At 37.5% G+C, this 24,737-nt stretch overlaps 1 protein-coding gene across 1 annotated transcript; it reads left to right on the top strand.

The window, feature by feature from the left end:
* Positions 1-639: 639 nt before the first annotated feature.
* Positions 640-22,056, top strand: DAW1 (dynein assembly factor with WD repeats 1). Its single transcript, XM_084529634.1, has 13 exons — positions 640-717; positions 1,799-1,871; positions 2,872-3,016; positions 6,692-6,750; positions 7,401-7,523; positions 9,389-9,488; positions 12,025-12,132; positions 12,906-13,012; positions 15,962-16,064; positions 17,618-17,732; positions 18,969-19,045; positions 20,572-20,734; positions 21,366-22,056. Exons 1-13 carry the CDS (start codon positions 678-680, stop codon positions 21,398-21,400), a joined length of 1,248 nt encoding a protein of 415 aa, XP_084385760.1. The 5' UTR covers positions 640-677; the 3' UTR covers positions 21,401-22,056.
* Positions 22,057-24,737: the final 2,681 nt, after the last annotated feature.

The following is a 24,737-nucleotide window of genomic DNA, read 5'->3' as shown; positions in this document are numbered from 1 at the left end:
ATGTTGGCTGCTTCCTCCTGTCGATGATCTACAGCCATTTCTGCATAAAGATCAACTCTTGGGTACATTATCTTCTAATGGTTCCATGTTGGTTACACTTGTAGCGCACTCCAGCTCAGGCTTTCAGGCTGACACCTTGATTTCCGCAGCGCACGGGTGAAGCCCTGGGCCAGCCCTTCCAGCTGGTGGTGCTCAGTGGGGCGCCATGAGGTGACTGCAAGAATGGCAGAAAAGCCTTCAAATACCAAGCCCATGCACAACACATTGTTACAGGTAAAATTAATAGGGAGAGGTACAAATCAGTCCACCTGGGAAACAGCAAGCCTGACTTTGTATATTGATGAGCTCCCAGGTGACTATTGCTACTGTGGTGACATCTTGCTGTTACAACAGCTAGTTCTGCTGAAATGCAGGTTGAAAGCCTGGATGATGGAGAACAGAGAAAGGAAGAAACCAGCGCTCTGCTGCCCGCCTGTTGCAGACACGGCACAGCCCTCGCTGTGAGGGACCCCGGGCAGGGCAGCACCACCACAACCACCACCATTTGCCCGCCCCGCAGGCGGCGGGGCCGGGAGATGGCGGCCGCCACTGCGGGTGGCGGCGCATGCGCGCAGGCTCTGTTTGGCCGTTGCCGTGGCAGCGGGCCGGGGCTCGGGGCTCGGGGCTGGCGGCGCACGATGGGGCTGAGGCGGCTGCTGCTGCGCTACTACCCGCCGGGTGCGGGGCTTGGCGGCCTGGGGGCGGCTGGGTGGGGGCTGTCGGTAACCACGGCCCTCCTCGCGTGTGCACCTTGCTCGTGTGGGGCGCTGTGGGGCACAGGGCAGCTGCTGTAGGGCTCCTGTCCGCCAGCGGCGTGCTGCGGAGGGGGTGCTGGTGATGGCACCTCGTGTCGGCGAGGCAGGTGTTTGCGCATCACCTCGTTCTGCTGAGGCGCGGGGCGTTTAGGAGTTCAAAAGTCGCGGCAATTAGCACCAAAAAGCGTACGTGTGGTGTAACGGCCTGTTTAGTGGACAGTTGCCGTGTTGCTTATTTTTCGTGTGGTTGTTGTGTGGCTTCTCTGAGCAGCTCTGTGCTTTGATGAGGTATTGGCAGCGAGCTGGCCTCGTCGTTAGCTCCTTCAGGAGAGTGACTGCTTTCACGGAGTGGAACAAGGTGGAGAGGGCAAGCCCAGGGAGTGTGATGTGATAACAGATCTTTCTGTCCAGTTAAATGTTTTCCTTACATACAGTGATGTGAAAATTAATCCAAATTATCCATTCCCACAGAAAAGCAAGGAGCAGCAGAATACTGAGCAATGAGGTTAAACATTTTAATGCGTTAGCTCAAAGTACATCTTGTGGAGGTGATGGAGCACACCTGGAAATAGGAAGTGTGCTCTGGTTTTCTGTGTGTCACTGCCTTTGCAAACAGTGAAATAAATGTATCAGTTTTTGTAAAACAAATTTTCTGGGCTTCTTGGAAATACAAACTGCAGCAAGTATCTTCAGTACAGTTTATTTGAAAACAGAGCTGATGAAATCATGTGAAAAGTGGTTGGGGAAAAGCAAACACCAACAACTTGTTATTTTCCAGAATTGAAAATGGATCATAAATATTTAAGTAATAAGATTTAGTATTTGTTATCATATAAACATAGCAGAGTTGTTCTGCTAACTGAGAATTCCTAACCTCCTTCTTGTCTCAGTAGCTGGAAGTAGGTCTGCTAAGTCAGTAGGGCAACACAAGCAGAAGCATTAACAGTATGCATTATAAAATCCCTAACATCGAATTATAACCTGTTTATCATATATTTTTAAAGGAATTATTCTGGAATATGTACAAGATGGTGAGCCGAAGACCAGACCTATAGATCTACTTGATCTTAGTCCTGAGTAAGTATTTCAGGCAACAACAGTATCTGCTGTTTTATAGCGTGCTTATATACAATTCTGATTATTTTAAACATAATTGAGGTGAATGATGTTTCTTTCACTAAAATGCACACTGAAAGATCCAAATATAAAAACTATTTATTTTTGCCTACCTGAAACTGTCCAGCTCAGTATTCTTGGTATAACAAGTCACTGTGTGAAAGATAAAAGTTGTCTTGCATTACTTAACAGGAGCATAACCACTGAGAGGATACTAATTTATGGGTATATTAGTAGCTCCTGTTTAGAGGACTGAAATAGAAAATCCCTTTTAGACTGCAATGATTTCCATGCTAGCGGGAAGGCTAGGCTTTCTCAGTAGGACTGGTTATAAGTGTATGTTTGCACTTTCAGTGCTGCATATTGTCAGTCCTCAGTTTATCTCATGGATGGGTAGGATTCAGCAGTTTATCTGATTGTAGAAAAAGAAGATCTGATTCTACAGATTAGTTGTGAACTACTTCCTGGGTTCTTTATGAGTACCAGTGGACTGCGGACCATGTTCTAGTAATTGCTATCATAATTATGTGTTACAGGAGCATACATATATGTGTGAAGACACACACAGAGATCATTTTAATGCTTTCCACATCTAATTTTTGTTGTTGCTACTTCATGGGCAATTCACGAAGCTCCACTGTAATTTAAATACTTATGCCAAAACCAAGTTTGGATGCGCATCTCCCATGTCTGACCGTCTGTGGAAACCCATTGAGAAGATAAAGCTCTTGCTAAGCTAAAATTCTAACAAGTTAAATCTGACTGAACTGCTTTACTAAAGAGGGAAGGAAGAATCCAAGAAAGATTTATTCATATTTCTTTTAAGCCATTACAGGATGAGATAAATGAATAGCATTTAACTTCTTGCTTTCATTTCTCTGCAAGTAAATAATATGCTTGCATTTATAATCATAACTATTGCCAGAGGATGAAATCTGTTTTTTTTTTTCCTCATAATTAGCACAGATGTCATAGCCTTAGTAGAAGAAATTCAAAAAGGAGAACCTCTCATCACAGCTTCATGCAAGGAATATGTCATAAATTTAGTACGAAGATTGCAGGAGAAGCTAGGGGAACAAGAAGATCACAAGTTCTATCTTTTTAAGGTCAGAGTTATCTTTAAAATTACATTGGAGATTTGGGGGGTTTCATTGGAATGTTGTGATTATGTTTTTAGAGCTGTGTATTGTACTTGAGAGCAGCATTTGGACTTCATTACTAATTTCTTGTGTCTTTTTGATCACGTCTTGTGTCTTTTTGATCACATTGTTATAGAGACTGAATATGGCCTGGTTGTGCCTGTCAGGAATTCCCCCAAAAGGCCAGAGGTATAACTGTTCCTAAACTCTATTTACACAGGCATATGTACAAGGGTGTGTTTTGGATGGAAACAAATAACTACCTTATTATTCAAGTAACTCTGTGGACAAGCAACACCCATAGTTAAGTTTAAACAAAAACTACAAATAGAACCTAAATAATTAGCTGCTGGGAAAGGCCCTGAATATTTTTATACCATTGTCTTCTTGTTCTTCGTTTTGTGGAACTTAAGTTTGATTTAGATACTTGGGTACATACAGTAATACTAGTTGTAATTACTTTCTGCCAGCCAGGACATAAGCCAATGAACTGGATAAAGAGCAGTTTTCAAGGTTAGGGTTCATATAAGCCTTCCATAGTGAATTTTGTAAATAAGACTGGAATAATAAATGGAATAATGATAATAAAAAGTTTCTTCATTCTTTTTTCCTTGGAAAGCTGATGAAAAATGTAGTGTATGGGCATGTACCCACACTTCTTTTCTTTGAGTAACGGAGTCATAGTTTCTGTGTTTATACTGTGCTTTTTTTTTTTTCTAAATTAATTTGTCTTCTTTTAAGTTGTAGATATTAATACATAAATATTCACATCAATATGCGAATATGGATGGTTTGATCTTCAGTTTACAGACAGCACTTTGTAAATGTATTTGAAATAATACAGTTTTTTAAGAGCAACGACTAGAGAGACCTTTTGGGACTTGAAATCCAGGATTCAGTCTATCAGAAGACAACAGACTTAACTGTATTTAATTAGGCAAAGAAAAACGAAATTGCTTCCAAGAGATGGCATGTTGCAATCTGAAATAACTAAGTGTTCTGTCTTCATTGTGTCAGCAGATGGCGTTGTGTAGCTGTTAAAAATTGCTGGTCAGTAGTACGGTATTGATCATTGTCCTCAGCATAGAGAGAGAAGGGAGAAGTTTTGTGTTGGTTGGTTTGGTTAAAAACAGAATTTGCAATGTTGTTAGATATAATGTGGATTCTTCTGAGCAACAGTGCACATCTGAGTGAATAATACAAAAGATCTGTACATTTAACCTTGAAAACAGAGCTTTCTATAATACAGTTTCTTAAAACACAACAAAGACTTTTTAAATTTAAGGTATGCTCTCAGCTGTTATAATAACTTGCTTTTCACAATTTTTTAAAATTTTTTGTTCCTCACCAAGACTGACAAATACTCAAATGTATGTCCAGATTTCAGTGTAAATAACCTAACTGTCGTTTGGTGGGTATAGTGCCGTGTTTGATCAGTTCAGAAATACTTGAGGAGGGCAAATCCAATTGATGATGGCTTAGTTCTTTCACAAAAGAGTAGTTAGAAGTGTGGGGAAAAAAACTTGGTTTAATTTTCAGTTCCATTTAATGCATGTAAACGAAACGGGTATCTGACTTTCTGAGATACTAATAAAATATAAAATATGAGTGTGAGCATGATTTTTTTTTTAACAATGTTCAGTACTTGCATTGTTTGGAAATGAATATTTTTTTCCTATTGCTCAAGAGCATGATCTTAAGTGAGTAGATAGGCAGTGAGATAAATCCATCCTTTGGTTATTTCCAGTAATTGTGGTGACAGTGCAGTGTTAGGCACCCCGCAGGGAAGCGAGCCATTGTAATGAGTTCTCAGGTTTTAAATTACTGCATTGCAATGGCACTCTGCACTGATTTGCAGATATTATCCTAGGGGCTTCTGTAACAGATCTCGCAGAATGGAGGTATGTTTTTTAATATCGCCCTACAATTTGATTATTATATCATTTGCACAAGAAATTCTTGCAGGTTTGGAGTTCTGTGGATGAAGCAACTGCAGCAGTAGGCATTGAAAGAATAGCGTTAGTTCTGTGGTCTGAAATTGAGCATAAACCATCTAATTTTCCTCCCTTTTTGTTCATAACTGTTAAATATATTTGTTGTTCGGATTTGCCTGCATGGAACCCTAAAGATGTCATGGATCAAATTTCCATTAATTTCCATAATTTTTCATACTTATATGCAGACATTTGTACACAGTGGGTGTTTCAAAAAACAACAACAAACCAGAACCAAAGTATTTTTGTCATTTCCATATCTTGATTACCCATTCCTATTCTTGCAGCTGAAAGGACAACTTGTTTCACTTTCTTTAGAGAACAGAAATTTTCTGTTTCTCTCTCTCTCTGTCCCTTACCTGACCATTGTTATTTCTCTTCCATTTCCATGAGTTCATACTCTTCTGAGTCGAAGATCTCTGAGCTTCCATTATTTTCCTTTCTGAGACAGGCAGCTGAGAAAGCTAGAGATGAGAACAAAAAGTTGAAGCCGTGGTAATATGTCACTGATTAAATGGCATCGCTCGTAAGTCATTCCATCTTCATTCGTGATGCTACAGAGCAGCGGACCACTGCTGTATTTTTATCATCCCTTCACTCTCAGCAGTTGCTGTGATTTCCCAGGTCATTATATTGTTATTCTTTAGAGGAGAGTCCAGCTTGTGGTAGATGGAAGTTGTTCAAATGCAAACAATATTATACAGTAGCCAGATTATATATTGGCACACTGACTTTTATTGGCCAGTGTCTGAAACTATGGTTACCTATGTGTCTGAAACTATTTTTATATATGTTTAATAGGCTTTAGTATATGTTATTATTGGTATGAGGTAATTTACATTAAGCATATGTACTGTCTGATTAAAGGGCCTTTGAAACATTAGAAAAACAGTATCCTCCAGAATCTAAACAACACAGGCAGAAATCCAATCTGAAGTCGCCTCATTGAATTTTGTTTTGATAAATATCTTTGTTACTGTTCTGTATGCTTTTTTGTCATGACCTCATAGGATATAGCTGCAGCTTATTTTTGTTCTTCCTGTTTTTAAAAGCAAAATCATATACTAGCTGAAAGCATCCCACATATGACATAAAACATTCAGAATACTCAATTCATCTGGATCTGATATTTCACTATTTAAGGCTTAATAGTGGTTAGGATTTTCTTCATCAGGGAGCTCACTAGGCATGCCGCCTTCACTCATTTGTTTTTGCCCTGTCAGCTAAGGTTACCTCACTGGTCTCAGAGAAATCGGAGGACAAGCAAACGGGAAAACACAGTTCATTCAAGTGAAATAAGAATTTTAAATCAATGCTTTGTAATGTCTGCAGCAATAACTTGCTGAGGCATGACTTTTTTGGTTGTTTGTTTTTTAAGTTAGAGATTGATATATTACGGCTGTAACTGCTAATCTGACAGGAGGAGAAGATTGCACAATCACAAGATGTTAGGGATCGGAAGGGACCTTGAAAGATCATCTAGTCCAACCCCCCTGCTGGAGCAGGGACACCTAGATCATGTCACATAGGAAAAATACTAACCTATTGAATATTTTGAATATATATATATACATGTGTATATATATATATATGTTATTTTTTTTTCACGTGTCAACTGTTTTCTTCTCTCTTCCCCCTTCTATTTCAGGTCCTTAGGGCACATATGTTACCACTGACTAATGTAGCATTCAATAAATCTGGTTCTCGGTAAGTTGTTTTCAAATTCTAGAAACATAATCCCTAATTGAAATCTTGTATTTGTAATTTACATTGCAAATCAAATTCACTGCTCTTATCTTTCTGAAAAAAAGGCAGCCATGCTATTTATAAACAATGCTAGCCGTGACTAGGGATTAGACTTTAGGCTTCTGTAGGAGAACCAACGGGATATGCAAAGAAGTAGTGAGTGAGATTCAGTGAATGTCATTTTCTTCTTTCAAGATGATAGTTTGTTGACAATTACCGTATTTCACAAAGAAGCGCCTTTATGGCAATACAGCAAGCACCACTGAAAGCTGAAAGAGTCTTTGACATAAATTAATTTGGGACTTTCGTGCTTGTGGAATTTTGTGTTGATTAATTTCACTATGGGCCTATACCAAATCGTTTTTCTTTAACGTCTTGAAAGCAGCAGCTTGCATTTTAATTGAAATACAATAAAGATTAGAAACAAGTGTTTTATATCTCTAAATAAATAATAAAAAGGGATCTTCCACGGTCATTAATCAATATTTTAGAAAGAAGAGATTTAGGGTCTGAGACAATGCTAACTGAAATTTGTGGAAGTCACTTATTTTCTGATGTATCAGGAGCAGTAACATATTCACAGTATTCAGAAATTATTTTCTTTGTTTTAGCTTTATCACTGGAAGCTATGATAGAACCTGCAAAGTATGGGATACTGCATCAGGAGAAGAGCTACGTACACTGGAGGGACACAGAAATGTTGTTTTTGCAATAGCTTTCAATAACCCTTATGGGTAATTATATTTTTGCTGAATAAATAACAATTGCTAATTGCATTATTTTGCAAATACAACACTGTTACTAGAGTTTTGAAGTAAAATACACTATCTCAAAGAGTTCAAATTCTGAATTGGAAAAGTTCTACTGTAGCTAATCACCAGGATGGCACTGTGTATTGTTTGTATAAGCCATACATATAAGCGTTTTTTCTGCTTTGATTTTTAAAATGATATTAAGAAATTCAAAGCTTACATTTCATTAGGTATGCAGTGTCTTGATAAATCTATGTACATGCCAGTTTAATGTATTGTAACACAGATTTATTTCTGATAATATCTACATCATCAGATTATAATCATTCCTTACTGCCTCCATGTAATTGTATGTGAGATATGTATTTAATACAGTTTCTGTTGCTGCAGTTAAAGAGAAATATTTCTGTCATAACAAAAATGGATTTCTCCACTTTTTGTTACATGTGTATTACATAGTCATTACTATTTAAGACATGATATAAAAATGTCAGAGATGTTGAGTAATTTTTATAAAATCCACAGGGTGCCGCTGTATGAATGTCAAATATGCATCTGTGCATCTTTTGTTTTCTGCAATAACTGTTTGCCCTAGGTCAGAATTGCCACCTGTTAGATGAAGAAAATTATGTTAGGCACTGACTTTTCATTGTTGTTTGCTTCCTGAGGAAGCTTTTGTATAAGTAAGTCATTTTGCTTCTCTGCAAAATAAGATAGAAAATAATTCCTGTGTTTATATTGAATCACATTACTGCTTTCACTGTCAGATGCCCTATTTACCAGTTAAGCAATACACAGTTAACATCAGGGATTAAATGTTAAAGACTTGTTCTTATACTATTTGGAGCATCATCATTTCCTTCTGAATGAAAAGACTTTTTCCAGCTTAGAGCCCACTATGTCAACGTCTTATATTCTCATATTATTTTTTACTTTAAAATAATAATTCATGAGATTGTTTTATATAGTTCAAGTGAACTAATATATAACAAAAAACTGTGCAGAGGTCAATAACTAGACTGTAATATAGGAGTGGAGAAGCAATATATAGAGAGTGAAAACCCGATGGAAACCTTGTGCTATTTTAATTCAAAACTTCAATTTAAAAAGACCATTTTTCCGCAAATTTTTAGGTTTCAATATCCATTCCCTTGCTATGTTTTCTGGGTACCTCACTTCAATCTTGCTCTAACTGCAGTTAGTCACAACTCTTCCACTGACTTAAGTGGGAAGAGAGTTCACTCACTGAAATTTGCGGAAACTGCTTACAAAAACCAGACTGGAACAGTTTATAAACAAACAAGCTCTCTCAGATGAAATGACATAGCTTTTAAATACTTCTGGAAGTACAGCAGATAACCTCATTCCTAATGTAAGTTCCTCATCAGTTATCTGCTAATTTTTCCCATTAATATAACTTCTGCTTGTAAAATCCTGCTCTAGGATCTTGTAGTGTAGCAGAACGCACCAAAATGCATGCAAAAGCTGAAACCCCTTCATGCAGCTTTCTGCAGGGAACTCCAGATGCATTGACCTCTGTCTTGTGTCAAGCTTGTGCAGAGGGAGTGCCTGCTGGCTGAAGTGATGGCAGGTGCCCTTCGTTCTGTGCATGGGAGCAGAGGTAGAGAAGGTCACAGCTGCCACTCTCTTCTTTGCAAATCTGCACAGGAGCAGTCAGTACTTAATTAATAGAATGTATTGCTAAACTAAAACATCATGCAAGCGGGAATCTGAAGAAATATACTGCTCTTATGCTTTGAAGACTGGGTATTGTTTCTGTGAGTTCTACTGTCTTTGAAGTCAAAGATTTTTCTTCCAAATAAAAATGACAGTGTTTTTCCATTTAGTGACAAGATTGCCACTGGATCATTTGACAATACCTGCAAACTGTGGAGTACAGAAACAGGAAAATGTTACTATACTTTCAGAGGACATACTGCAGAAATTGTGAGTGCTGATGAATGTTTCTTACTCCTTTCTGTTTCCGTGCAACATTATAAATAGCTTTGGGTTCCGTGTCTCTGGGAGCTGACACTGGAAGGGGCAGACATTTCGCAACATCTGTTCACACATTCAGATCCTGTGAGTTTTCCTGCTCTGCACAAAGAAAAGATACTCTGAAAGTTCTTATGAAATAGAACAAACTATATACAGTTGAAGTGGTTATTTTATTTTTTTCTACATTTTTATTTGCTGAATGTTTAAACATTTTTGAAAAACACAACAATCTGAATTTTCAATTTATTGCACATATTATTCCTTGATTTTTTAATGTATTGTCCTGTTATGTTTCTACATATGTTGTATTGCCTCTCATTTGCAGAGCTAAATACACAAGAACATCATTGCTTGCTTCATGCCCAGGACCAACTGGAGCCACAGAAGAATCAATTTCTGAAATAAAATAGCATTTTAGTATGTTAACTGAGAGTATGTGGGATGATGAAATGTTAATGATTGATGACAACAAAACAGTTTAAGCTTAAAGATCTTTGATTTCTGTTCTGGTTCTTCTATTAGCAACAGCAAATGTCTTGATGCACAGCACTTCAATTTAAAAGATCAGGGCAAACCCACTAAAACGCTCTGTTTCAGTGCAGAATATATTTCTGAATAAAAGTAACTATAGAATCATTATTCAATAAGCATTTCTGGAAACTGTTTCTGGAAACAGTCTGCATGTATATTGTCAGTTGCAAGACCCATAAGTAGTGTGAGAAAATGCTGCTTTACAATGGGGGAAGGCTGTGTTGGTTTCAGTAGGTTTTTAATTCTCTGTGTACTTCTGAGACAGGTCTCCCTTACCATGAAGAACATGATTGCTCATTGAGATAGTTTGTAGTGATTTTGCTTCTACAAATTGGTTAGCTAAAGGCCCTTTCGATTTCTGACTTCTGTAGGGGTTTAATCTGATGTGTAATGAGTTTACTACCCAAAGTGTTATGAGGTGTGCTCGCAAATAATTAGTAGAAGATTATAGCCAGCAGAAAATTCTGTTTCTCTGAATGAGACTTGTTTCTAAAAGAAGGCTGTTGTTGTGGATGCCCCTGGCAGGGGCATGTCCTTGGCTATTCAGTATTAAAAAAGAAAAAGACAAATGGACAGAATGGAAGTGCATGAGTGGCTTTAGCTACTGTTTTCCTTTTTATATGGCACCTCCAGCTCCTTTTAGCAGAACACTCGTATTGAATAATTACAGAGAATGCTTTTTTTTTTTTTTTTAATGTGAAAAAATGAATTATGGAAGTTGTTGAACTTTTGTTCTTGCTCTTTCATAAGTAAATATGATGTTGTGGGGGCACCTATGGCAAATGGCCTAGATAGTGACACCTGTTAAATGTGCGAGTTTACAGAGTGTGTGTGTACACAAAACTGGAATGCTTTTGCCCCAGACTGATCTTGTTAAAGAGGAAGGCTACCATCAGCCCCCAGGTGCTAGATGGGAGCACTCTCAGCCAAATTGTACAGTAGCAGGGGAATTTCAAAGATAGTTTTGAAATAAAGAAGTGGAAGACCCTGAAATGAAGTATATGAGAAACAAGATGACTTATAACAAGGTTGGGGAAACATTAGACTGGAAGCAGCAGTTGGGAAAAGCTGCTCTGACATGGTCAGAAGTCACCCTGACCATCACAATCTCTGAGTAGATCAGACAGTGTAGCCTTATTTTTTGAGAGACCAGGTGGAGTCTACATCTGGCTGGTGGATTGTCAGCATGGCTAACAAGCAGGCTTCCTTCCCACCCCATAAGGTGTGAGTATGTGAATTTGGATGCCTGCTCACTGGCATGGGGATCAGCAGATTACATGAAGTGACATAGATTTACCTACAGCTAGGGCACTTGTGTCTCCTGTGGAAGGTCCAAGTAGGGGAACACATACTCGTAGAAGGTGGTGTGTTTGTAACCCACACATCCTGGGAGAGGCGACGTGAGCATGCGGGAGTGTGGCAGTTTGGGTGTGACTGAAACTTCTTGGAGCTGTAGAAGAGTGTTTAGAAATTTGTTGCTGTTAAGATTGCATAAGATTCTGATGCTGTGGTTTATTTACATATATTGATGCTGAATATATAGCTCTCTGCCAGATATGTATGCACTGTCAATACATTAATAAACTGCTTCAATTCTGTTTAAAACTTTGTGAACTAGATTTCTCCCTGTGATGCAAAATGAAGCACCTAAATAGTGAATTATAATCCAGGCTCAGAAAACAATACAGGGAAAGTTCCAGTAAGTCTTTTTAACACAATGTCATTGTAAAGCAGCCAATTAGTCTTCTAGATTTGAGTAGTCATCAGGAGCTATGGGACAAGGATTTGTTGCTCTCCTAATGAACTGTCAGCCTTATAATTTTTCTGTAAGTCATAAACTATTAAATCAGACTGTTGTCTTGTTTAGAAATATTGTGAGCCTCTTTCTTTGTTTTGAGAAAGGGTATGCAACTAATCTTTCCCACATTTTTCTCTCCAATGTTTCTTGCTACAGGTATGTTTATCATTTAATCTTCAAAGCACATTGGTGGCAACTGGAAGCATGGATACCACTGCCAAGTTATGGGATATAGAGAAAGGAGAAGAAGTAGTTACTTTAAGAGTATGTTTTCTTTCTTTATGTTTTTAAAGGTGTTCCTTCCTTTCCTTGTTTTCTGACTAACAGTATAACTAATACTACAGTTTTAAAACTTGCACAGAATTTCTGTTACTAGATGGTCCCACAGAGGCTGCAATTACAAAACATTAAGAAAGCTTGAAGAGAAGGATAAGATTATGATGTTTTATAAGGAGTCCTGTTTATAAAAAGGCAGATTTTCTCATTTTAGTGATGTTACTGTTACAGGTTAGAATGTCTTCCATTGCTCATTAAATCATGTTGTTAATACTGTAATTTATCACCTCTTCTGCCTAAAGTAACTCTGAGAAATCAATGTCATCTACATGGATCTTCTTCATGTAAATATTGGCGGAGGAAAGCCATCCAGTTACCTCTAGATTGTGATTTTGTTTTGCTCTACATGGTTTGCTGGGATAAATGAATCATCTGATTTTGGTATGCATTGGTGAACAAATGTGATTCTGCTAAAATCAAATATGGAAAAATACCAGTCACATATCTGATTCATTATCTATCACTGGCTCAATGTACTCACTGCTTAAGTGATGTGCCTGATTTTTTGCAGTTGTTGGGATATCGACTGTTCTACAGTCCAGTAGGTCTTTTTGTTAAACTTGTGATATATTGGACAAGGCAGTAAATAAGATACTAAATTGTTGTAGACAGATTATGCTGCTGAAAAAGCTACATATTGAACTAAGGTAATGGAAAAGTCCTATTTGCATTCTCACAGTCCTTTTTTAAAATTTTCTCAGGGGCATTCCGCAGAAATTATTACATTGTCTTTTAACACCACCGGAGATAGGATTATCACTGGCTCCTTTGACAATACAGTAGCAGTGTGGGAAGTTGTCACTGGCAGGTACTAAAGTACTAATAAATATCATTTTGCATTACATATTTAATGACAAATGAAAGAGACAATGTTGAGCTACAAATTACAGACTTTTTTTTTTTCTTTTAGATTCTGTATTCTTTCATCTATTCATCTCTTATCTAGTTTTATTCTTCTAAAAAGAAGTGCCACTCACCAAATGCTTTTGTATGCAACGGGTTTAGGTTTTTGTTCTAAATTCCCATTTATTCATGGGATTGGAGGAGGCAGACAGAATGGTTATATCCTACACTTGTTACTGGAGAATGCTCCAAACAGGAAAATATTTTATCAGCATGGAAACTTGTGGTTTTGAAGGTGTCTAGAATTTCTAGATGGAACTGACTGTTCAAGTAAAATAAAGACTGTTATTTCATAGAAAATTAGTATGGTCACATTGACTTTAAAAAAAACAGTGTCCATTTTCCTCCTCACACTACTTTATGTTAATGTATATTTATGAAGAGGAGAAAATTTGGTCCCTCTGACTGTAGAGAACAAAATGTCTTTATTATGCCACCAAATAATAACGTAATAGCTAAGTATGATCTTGTATTATCCTGAAAAATCCTCTTGTTTTTTTCAACTGGAAACTCAGTACAAGTAGGATAATAAAATGATTGCTCTGATTACTGACAGAGTAATTTATGAAGATAAAGATACTGTGTCTTCAGAGGTGATTTTTTTTTTTTTTGCAAGAGCAAGAAAAATATCACTGAAATTAATAAATAAAAGGAGAATGGGAGCATAATGATATTTTGGAGTAAAAAACAATGTTGTATAGCTTCAAAATAAGAGTTATCATGATTTTAAAAAGTAATGTACACACATTAGTGTGTACATTAAAGGCTTGATTCTGTAAACTTTGAGCTTACTCAACTTCAGCAGTTTAATGTTTGGTAGCACCTTGGAGTCACTCATTCAGCAAATAGGATGTTTGGTTTCAACTTAATTCAGCCTGGTGTTCTTGCAAGTATTTTTGTTTGAAAACAGCTTCTTCCAGCTTCTTGTCTAAGGCCACACTGAAGTCAAAGTCTTGGGATTTATCGTTGCATTCTTTTTTCTACAAAATGAGCGTGGGCTTCACATCATGGCAATAGCAGGAAGTGGAATATGAAGGAAGAAATTCTTTAAACACTGGTAATTCTGGTAATTAGCAAGTGGGCAATACAGTGCCAGGGCCAGCATTCAGCCTTCTAAATGTCAGTGGGGCATGGATGCCTTTAGTAATAAAGAAGAGGTGTGGTTAGAAAGACTTGTGAGCAAATCGTGCTTGTCTGCACACAATGTCAGGTAGATTTGCAAAAAGCTTGTATGTGAGGTTGTGTGCCCTTCCTTCACCACATGAAATCTCAGAGAAACACTGCTTTCCAAATGTGGGTATAGTTGAAGTTTTTTTGAAATATGGATTATATGGAATATATTAATTTAGTTTTTGAATATGTTGGCTGACTCTGATAGAGTACCTGTATTCCTCAGTTCTTTTCAGGGTAGATACCCAGAAATTTCTTGAGAGAAGCAGACATAGTAGACAAGAAAGAAACCTCAAGAAGACTCAAGTTTTTCATTTAAATTGAAAATTTTATATGGCATTTCACCAGCCTGTTTTCTTGGTTCTTCCTGATTGTGTATCTGATAGCTCATGGTTTCTGTGAGATGTGTTCCACATGTTCATATTTATTCTGCTTAATCACCAGAGATTTACACTGAGGCCTGAAGCCTGGGCTGTCTTTTCAAAATATGGGAATCAAAGCTTTATCAACCTCCTTCAAGATTAGATTTTTTGGGTATTAGGTATTAGAATAACAACATTCTTGATGGCCAAATAATACATTCAAAAAATAACAAAGATAACTTTTCTGTTAATTTTTGTATTTACTGTAAAAAGCTCTGCACCATTGCAACAATGCAGGCCTCACTTTGTTAGAAAGGAAAAGTAGTCATTCTATAAAACAACATGAGTAGCATCAAGTTTTTATTATCATAAACAAAGAATTCAATTGCTCAGGAGACTTGCTTTGTGATGTGTTCATTTAGCATATATATTAATTTATTTACCCTTACAAATCTTATGTGACAAATAAAAACATTTCAGTTACTTAAACTCATTTAGTTGTTTTTCTAGTCATTAGTTTATCCATTAGTTAAAGCTGTTTTCTATTAATGATTCCATAATATTAGCATTGTGATAATATCCTAATTTACTTATCCTTTAATATGTATATCAATTAATCTTTTTTAGGGTTCATTGCTTTATAGGCCATTAATTCATAGTAAGCAATAATGGCTAATTGTACCCATCTTTATTCAGCTAAAGCTGATTGAAGATTTTAATGGAACTAGTATTTGTCAGTCCTTGTGCAGCAAGTTTAGGATTAATGTGGATTAGAAATCATATTCCAATTTGGCTGTCATTTGCTTGTTACTTGGGTACATGCTTACTTTAAGTACCTGATTAAGTTCCATTTGATATTCAGTGGATTTTAGAAAAGATTTAGATTAAATATTCTGGTGATATGGAGTTTTAAAAATACACTGTTTACAGCTCATTGAAGTAAGATAATGGGAGAGTAATGTGGAAAAACTTGCTGCATACGATTTATATCTAGATGAAAAGAAGAAATCGGTCTCACTGAAGTCATCACATTTCACTGGAAATACAGTCATTAACATATTTTTGAAACAGAAGGGAGGACTCTTTCATTTTATTCTTCACTGCCTCTTTGTCTCAAAGAGAAACAATGGAATTGATGTAGTGCTGGAATGCTAAATGAGCTGTACCTCTCCGTTTAATTACTTTGACGGATAAAGTAGTGAAGATTTGACACCTTTTTATATATATATAATATACCGTTTTATAAGGCTGCTTTTAATTTATATTGTTATATACACACTAAAAATCTAAATTCTCTCTTTTTTTTTTTTTTTTTTTTGTAGGATGTTACATACTTTAATAGGCCACCGAGGAGAGATTAGCAGTGCACAGTTCAACTGGGACTGTTCTCTCATTGTCACTGGATCAATGGACAAAACGTGCATGGTAAGGAACTTGAATATGCACTGGACACTCCTGTACATAATCTCTCTTGATATTTGTTATAATGTAGCAAGCAATTAATTGTCAGATTTTATATAGAATATCGTGAATCCCTGTTTTCATTCAGAAAAGCACTGTAGACTATTTTAAAAACTTTTCCATAAGTTAGTTAACTGTGTGGTTTAAAATGTCACCCAGTACAGCTGAACAAAAAGGCAGACCTGGGCTGTTAAAAGTAATTAATATTGTTAGTATGGAAAATAAAGGACTATTTTTACATGTCCTGGAGTCTAATTCTTCTTTTTTCTTTCTTCTTTTTTCCCCTTAATACTTGTGTCACAAGCATCACATGTACTTTTGGCAGGTCACTAGGAGACAGATTTTCAGTTGGATTGCTTCTGATGAATGCCTGTGATTGTTAGCATTAAACTGCAAAAGGATTACATTTCAGTGGTGAGAAATTGGCCGTATTTCATCTGCACTGATACTGCACACACAACTGAAATAAAATTGAGATAGAGGTGCTCAGCAGTTTGGCAAATTTGGTATGCCAACACTTAAAAAAACAAAAATCAAACAACAACAACAAACAAAACAAAACAAAAACAAACAAACAAACAAAAAAACACAAAAGCAGTCACATTTATAGCATTCTTGTTTTGCTCGCTACGGAACAGACAAAGCTTTACAGCTTTTTATTTCCCAAATCCACCTCTTCACAGTTTATCATACAAAAGGTTTTTACCAGAAAGGTGGAATTTTGCTTATTAGAATCAAAGCAGAATCACAGAATGGAGGAATTAAGTGTCTGACTCTGAAGGTCCAAGCCCACCATGCCCTGTGTAATAGCTGAATACCTCGAAAGATATTTCAGAAGATAAGCTCTTATGAATATTTTTTTGTGTTGCAGACACCTCCCCCCCCCGGGAATTCAAAATGCCTATATTTAAAAAACAAAACAAAAACAAACAAACCAAACCAACCAAACAAACAAAACAAACAAAAAAAAAAACCACCAGCAAACCAAACCCCGCTCTTCCTTCATTTTAGGCAGCATAAGCAGATTGTAACAATTTAGACAGATACTGGTTCTTCTCCTGAATTCTGTCTCTTGTATCGTGTTTACTGTATTTTTGGAATTCTGTTCTGTTTAGCTCTTATGGAAGCTTTCTTGTCAGCTCCTTGATATGTAAAACTATGTCTTTTGTAAACGTGAGAGCATTAATTTAAACTAATACACATTATTCATTAACAAATTTGTAAGTAAATGCAAAGCCCATGAGCTTCTTATATGAGCTTGTTCATTTCAATGAAGTTCAGTTAAATAATGATGTGTATTGTAAGTTTCATTTAATCAAGATGCTGAAATACAAAATATGTAGTACTTCATTAGGCTGAAAATGCAGTGATTCTGTTGATTGATATCCAGGTTTCATGTTAACACATTCATTCAGGCATCAGAAAAGACCTATACATGTCACTTCATTGATCAACTAGTTACCTTTCAAGTAAATTCACCAAAATAAGCCAAAAAATACCTTTGTTTACCTATGCAGCTGTGGAATGCTATGACTGGGGCACATATAGCAACTTTAACAGGTCACAGTGATGAGATACTGGATGTCTGCTTTGATTATGCTGGCCAGCGTATCGCAACAGCCTCTGCTGATGGTAAGTGAAGTGACTTGGACTACTGTAAAGATTCCAATATTTGCATAAAAGCATCTTCGTCCATTTCCTTTGTTTCTGTTCTGAACTCAGCTTGATCAAAATGGAGTATTATTAGTTGAAACTATAGATTGAGCTACATTTGTTGCATTATAGAAAGTTTTGCATTAAACTTTGGATCTTTTCCCCAATGAAAATTTTAGTATTTTTCATATTTTATTCACCTTTAACATCAAGCCTGTTAGAATATAACTTGTTTGTGGCTGGAAATGTATTTTAAATATTTAGATAAGTGGCTTTTGAATGAATTTTGCTTTGGGTAGCACAGATTTAAGCACAGCAGGATAATACACAATGAAGAGTTGGTGAAATAAGCAAATTTGTTTGTTATTGGTATGCAGCAATTTTGCATGCTTATTATTATTTTTTAAGAATGTCATGGTTTAACCTGGCCGGCAGCTAAACACCACGCAGCCGTTCGCTCACCCTCCCCCTCCCTCTCTGGGACGGGGGAGAGAAATGGAAAGTGAAGCCCGTGAGTTGAGATAAAGACAGTTTAATAAGACAGGAAAATAATCATAACAATACAATTATGATAATAGTACTACTACTAATAATATGTACAAACAAGTTATGCACAATGCAATTGCTCACCACCCGCTGACCGATGCCCAGCCTAACCCCGAGCAGTCCGGCCCCCTCCCCCCGGCTAGCCACCCCTATATATTGTTTAGCATGACGTCAGATGGGATGGAATACCCCTTTGGCTAGTTTGGGTCACCTGTCCTGGGTCTGTCCCCTCCCAGCTCTTACTGCACCCCCAGCCTGCCCACTGGCAGGACAGAGCAAAAGGCTGAGATGTCCTTGGCTTGGTATAAGCACTGCTCTGCAACAATTAAAACATCGGGGTGTTATCAGCACTCTTCTCATCCTAAGCCAAAACACAGCATTCCACCAGCTACTAGGAAGAAAATTAACTCTGTTCTAACTGAAACCAGGACAAAGAATCACAATAAATAGTTTTCTGTATTCACCAGCAGAAACCATTAAGAAGACAACCTTTCCAAGCCAGATCATAGCTCCTTTAAATGTACTTTATCCTTGGGGGGAAACTGAGTTAAAATCTGTATCATTAGAAATCAAACTTGAGGATGAGGCCCTTCTGGCCTTATTAAGATGCTCTTATTGAAAAGCATACTTAAACAGAAGAATCGCAAATGGCTCCTAATCTATTAACAGGATCAGGAAGAGTCTATAATGCAGAAACAAGAAAGTGCATTGCAAAACTAGAAGGGCACGGATGTGAGATTTCAAAAGTAAGTTGTATGTGATTTACACCTTTTCTTATTTAATAATGTATGACATTCAATCCGCCATAATTATTATATATAAGTATTATCTGCCATAATTATTCCGTGACACAGGAATACTGTTAAAGAATAAGCACATGTTTTTTAGTATTTTGGTGAAATGTTAAGACCACTGCCTGCTGAGACTTCTGCCATCACCCGTACTCCTTGCTTCTGTTGGACCTCCTGCTCTTCACTCTTTTTCATTTCTATGCACACCTGATTTATGAAATGGAAGAGAAAGAACATTTCTGTGGGAAAATACATAAAAGGTCTAATTTTCAAAAGTGCTTAAGGTACTTGGAAGCTCAAAGCCCATTTTAAAAATCACTTGGTTTTGAGAAGTTTACTCATGTGCTTCACTGAAAATCTTCTCAAGCTCAATTTTGAATGCAAAAGTTCAATGTCAAATGCATTTAGTTACTTCCAAAATTTTGCATATTTTAAAAACTTTGTTATTTAATGCTTGCAAGTTTTCAATTTTCATTTTCAAATAGGTAATTTTCATTAGCTTCCATGCTAGTGGGATATACTTGTGTTGCTTTTTTTGGATGCATTTTGTAATTGAATTGTTCATATTTTGAAACTAGGATGGTTCTTTATGAACAAAACACACATGCTTTGATTGTGTTGATTTGGCTAGTAGAATCACTCTACTGAGAATATTAAGTTCAGCAGTGCTAGTCCTTCCTCACTTAATATGCGCAGTACAATATTTGACACTCAGTGTAGGTACACTGAGGAATGTAGTCTGAATACTTGCTGATGTGGGAGGGTTAGGGACAGTACTCATCAGGGTCCACAGTTCTGGCATGATTTCTCTGCTGGAAGTGAGAATCCGCTGATCTGGGAGCATTCTGAGAAGTCAATCTATTTCTGCAGATGTTCTGTGTAGCTGTGATCACTTGGGAAGGTTATTACTTAGAATCTGATTTCTGGAGAATGGGCATTTTGCCCTCAGAAATTAAATAAAATTGCATTACAGGATAAACCAGGTAGTGTCTGGTTAGTGCTTAAAAAAATCTGATTATGTGGAAATGCATGCAATTTAGGGAATGAATGTTTAACAAAATATGAAAACATACTGCATAATAAGTTACATTCAGTGGGAGTTTGGATATTATACAGACATATGGTATTTAAAGTAGAACTCTATAAAATATGTGTATCTGCTACTTTGGAATAATTATAATGTTTAAATAAAGTTGTTACCATTGTAGAGCAATTGTGATCTTGGCAGATAATATTCTAAAGTCTTGATCCCAGTGTGGTCATTGTCTATGGACCTTGGTACGTGCACAAAATTTCCAGCCACAGAAGTTTGCCAGGATGATGCTAGTGGAATACTTTCCTTAATTTTAGCGGGAAGAAAATAAAAAAAAGAATGCAGGAGTTGCTGGCCTCTGTTTTCATCTTTTAATTTCTAGATATGCTTCCTTTTCTAGACAAAGTAATATGTAAAGTAATATAATTCTTCTCTATCTTTTTAAAAGATATGTTTCAACCCTAAAGGCAATCGTATACTAACAGCCAGCTCCGATAAAACAGCTCGACTCTGGGATGCTGCTACTGGACACTGCCTTCAGATATTAGAGGGTCACAGTGATGAGATATTCTCCTGTGCTTTCAATTACAAAGGCGATATAATCATTACAGGTAACTAACATATTCCAAATTATCTTTTTTTTTTGTCTGTTTTTGTAATACATTTTAAATCTTGTTATGCTAAAAAATTAAGGAGTCTGAAAAGAGCCCTGCGGTGACACGCCAAAAATAACTTAGCAGTGACTTAAAATACAGAAAAGCTATAACCTTTAAATATTTTTAGTATATATTAAATATGTAAATGTTTAATATATAACTATGGCCATGAAGAAATTTGTGTAGAGACATGAACATACCTTACTGTCTGTCCTATGGGCATGTACTGGCCCCAGGCCAGCGAGGAAGCCATGCTCTTGTAGTGCATTGCAGTGAGGAAGTTCTGCGTGAGAAAAATGCAAAGCTTTTTGAATGGGAGCATACCTATTGGGTACTTGATGCAGCACTTTGTTCAGGTTTCTTTCATTTCAGCCAAAAAATCCCAGGAGTGGGAAAACATGTAAAGAGTACTTGTGATTGGATGATCTCAGTGAAAGATACTGCTGCAGGTCCTGCTGTCTTTTGCTGGTTGTGGAAAGAAAAAACATTATCTGTCTTCTCTGCTTTCAAAGCAGTCTGTTGATATAGTTAACAAAAATGAGTATGTTGTCCTAAACTTTCCCTCACAATGTGTGTTTATTACTAGGGAGCAAGGATAACACCTGTAGAATATGGCACTGACTGAAGACAAGGAAAGATCCAGTATGGAATGTGCCTGCATCATGAGTTTTGTAGTCAATAAACTCAGTCTTCAGATCTTTTTTCTATTAACCCATTTGTTGTTTCAGCTTTGCTGAAGTAACCAAGTTACCTAGATTTTGATAGGTTAGACTTACTGATGTCTAGTAGATGGAGAATCACAGAGTAGCAGAAGTGACCTCTGGAGATTGTCTAGTACAATATCCCTGCTCAGAGCATGTCAGCTCAGCAGGCTGCCCAGGGCCCAGTCAAGTGGGTTATGAATATCTCCAAGGACGGAGACTCCACAGTTTTTCTAGGCAGTCTGCTCCAGTGTTTGATCACCCTCACGCTGAAGTGGAATGCTTTTTTGTATTTCAATTTGTGCTTGTTGCCTCCTCACTCAATACTACTGAAAAGAGTCTGGCTCTGTCATCTCTGTTACCTGAAAGAAATCATGATTAGCATGAATGAACCTGGGACGCCCCCATTTCTTTGTGTCTTTGTTTTCTTGTAGCTCTCCTAATAAAAATAAATAAATAAAAACAAAAAATACAGCATTAGTATACTCTCAAGAGTGAAAGGTGTGTTGTTATGCACCTACTTTGAGTAATTTTGTATTTTTTTGTGTAATAATAAAGTATTGAGTTAAAACATTAGTTTTGTTATTTGTAATAAAATACCCTACTTGATATTTTCAGTGAAAAACATTAAAAACTATTTATGAACTGTACTGTTATTAACTTTTGCATGCATGCCGCAGTTAAACTTCTACTCATACCCTTCCATATTTGCCCACACCTTTCCATTCCTTTTTGGTCACCCCTAGTTTTCCATTCTTACCTAAGGTAAAAAAAAAAATAATAATAATTTTAGTGGCAACTTGAAACACTGCCCCATCTAAGATTTGTAGCTAAGGTGTTGTTGACGGAAGGAAGACACAGATGCTCAATATGAGTGAACAGTGAACTTCAACTTTAATGGATAGCTCAGTCGCCTTTTATCTAGTTGGAAATTCATACATATTCCTAAACTAAACTCAGGATTGGCTAACATTTCCCGCGCTTTGCAGTTGCTACCATCCTGCCCCAGGGGGCCTTCCCGATCGCCCAAGGGCATCGTGTCCTTGATCCTGATTGGCTCTCAGCCAGCTGTGTACGTGCCCGGACCCATGTAAGCTAAGTACGGTACTTCACTAGCCTATTGCCTCCCAACTGCCCAACATTCACATGTCCCACTTCACTTAACCATTCCTCAACAATTCCCCCGTTTTTATTTTGCTCAACAAATACCTTCTCTGTGAGTTGCTCTAGTTTCTTAGTTAGGCAGTTAAAGATTACATATGCAGCAATTATAATCAATATAACTATAAGTAGAAACCGAAGTCCCTCTTTAACTAACAGAACCCATCCACCCATGTTCCCAAAAACAGATTTAAGCCAACCGTCAAACCAACTATCTTGTACTACAATTTTTTGTGTATGATCCCTTAACCATTTCAACTGGTCGTGAATTGACTAACCATGGTCGGAAAGGTTAAAGCAACACATTCCTTTCACATCTTCACACCCATGTCCCTGAGCCAACAACAAGAAATCAATAGCGGCCCTATTTTGCAATACAGCATGTCTTAGACTGTCCATATCTTGTGACATTTCAGAAAGAACTTGTGTTGTTACATTTGATTGTTTAACAGCCCAACAAGCAAGCTTATTAATGTTAGTCAAAGCGTGTGCAGTTCCCACACCAGGTACCAAAGAAGCAAAGAATCTTTCTGCTGGACCCCACAATTCTACATCATCATTACAGTCAGAACCCACAGTTTTCAGTTCTCGTTTAATTCTTCTGCTCCCTGTCGAGTTCTGCCACGAGTGCAAATCTGGAGCGAAAAGTGTGAGTCGTCCTAGGTAACACGGACCTCCAAAAGCATTGGCTGGTATTCCTTGCCATGCACGGTCCCCACAGATTAAAAACACGCCAGGTGGCAAAGCTTTGGCCTGACTTTGAAGCCAGGTCGAATTGGTGTCACCTATTCCATACGCCCCAAGTGGTACACTAATGTTACCGGTGTTGTTCCATCCGCAGTAATGTCCATTGGCCTCAAATCCAAGGGTCCTCGATGTTATATTGGTCCAGTTCGTTTTATTTTGCTTCCCTTCACTGAGTACAAAGCATGTTTGTGTCCAGTTGCTACTGCTATTTCCTACTACCACAGACCCCAGGAGATCCAGTTCTTGAAGGTCCCCTGGCAGTGAGTTATTAAGAGCTTGCAGGGCAGCAACTACTCCATCCGAGACGTTTGCAGAAAGGGATCTACTGAGTAATACTGGCAGAATATGGTGCTAACATTTCACTCAGTTCCTCTGGATCCCCTATTGGGACCCCAAACAAACATGTTCTAAAAGGATCAGATGCAGAAGCGAGAGACAGACAAAATGAGCTCTGTCCAGACTGATTAGCCCAGGTGACCCATATATTCTGCTGAGGGTCAATTTTCCCTAAGATGGCATTACCATGTCCAGCCATTATTATAACTGATAACATAACCAAAGTCCCTTGTTCTGTTAATTCAGCCAAGGTCATTGTCATCCTCCTTAGTCGGCTTTTCTTCGATGGCTGGCTTTACACATCGACTAGGCACCCAGGTCGGACCTGTAGGGGAAGAGACGCATACATAACCTCGTCCCACATAAATCACATCAGCAGGCCCCGACCATTGTCCTGTTTTCATATCTCTGTACAATACTCTCATAGCACATTTATTATCATTTTCAGACTTGGTGTAATGACATGCTGCAGGTGGTTCTTCATTCTCCCCAAAAACACACAAATGATTAAGAACAAATAGAGTCTTGCCCACCCTTTCTCTAATATCAATAATGTCTTTAAACCTTCCCAAGTTTTGTTTAACTGTTTCATTAGCTCTTTCCACAATAGCCTGACCAGTTGGTGAATGTGGAATACCAGTAATATGTTTAATGTCCCATAGTTCCAAAAATCGCTTAAGTGGCCCACTAACATAGGCTGGACCATTATCAGTCTTTATAGTCTGTGGTACTCCCATTACTGCAAAACAACTGGCAAGATGACGTCGTACATCCTGGACTTTTTCCCCGAGCTGCGGTGTAGCCCAGATCATGTGACTATAAGTGTCTATTGTTACATGCAGATATTTCAATCGTCCAAATGCTGGAACATGAGTGACATCCATTTGCCACACTTCGTTGGCTTTAAGCCCTCTCGGGTTTACCCCGACTCCGAATCCCACCCCTGAGTTATAATTACTACACGTTGGGCAAGCTTTTACTATCGCTTGCGCATCAGCTCTAGACAGTTTGTA

Source organism: Aythya ferina (genome assembly GCF_964211825.1).
Source record: "Aythya ferina genome assembly, chromosome: 9".
In the NCBI taxonomy this organism is placed as follows: domain Eukaryota; kingdom Metazoa; phylum Chordata; class Aves; order Anseriformes; family Anatidae; genus Aythya; species Aythya ferina.
Note: the sequence above shows the minus strand (reverse complement) of the source record. Positions and strands in the feature narration are given on the sequence as shown.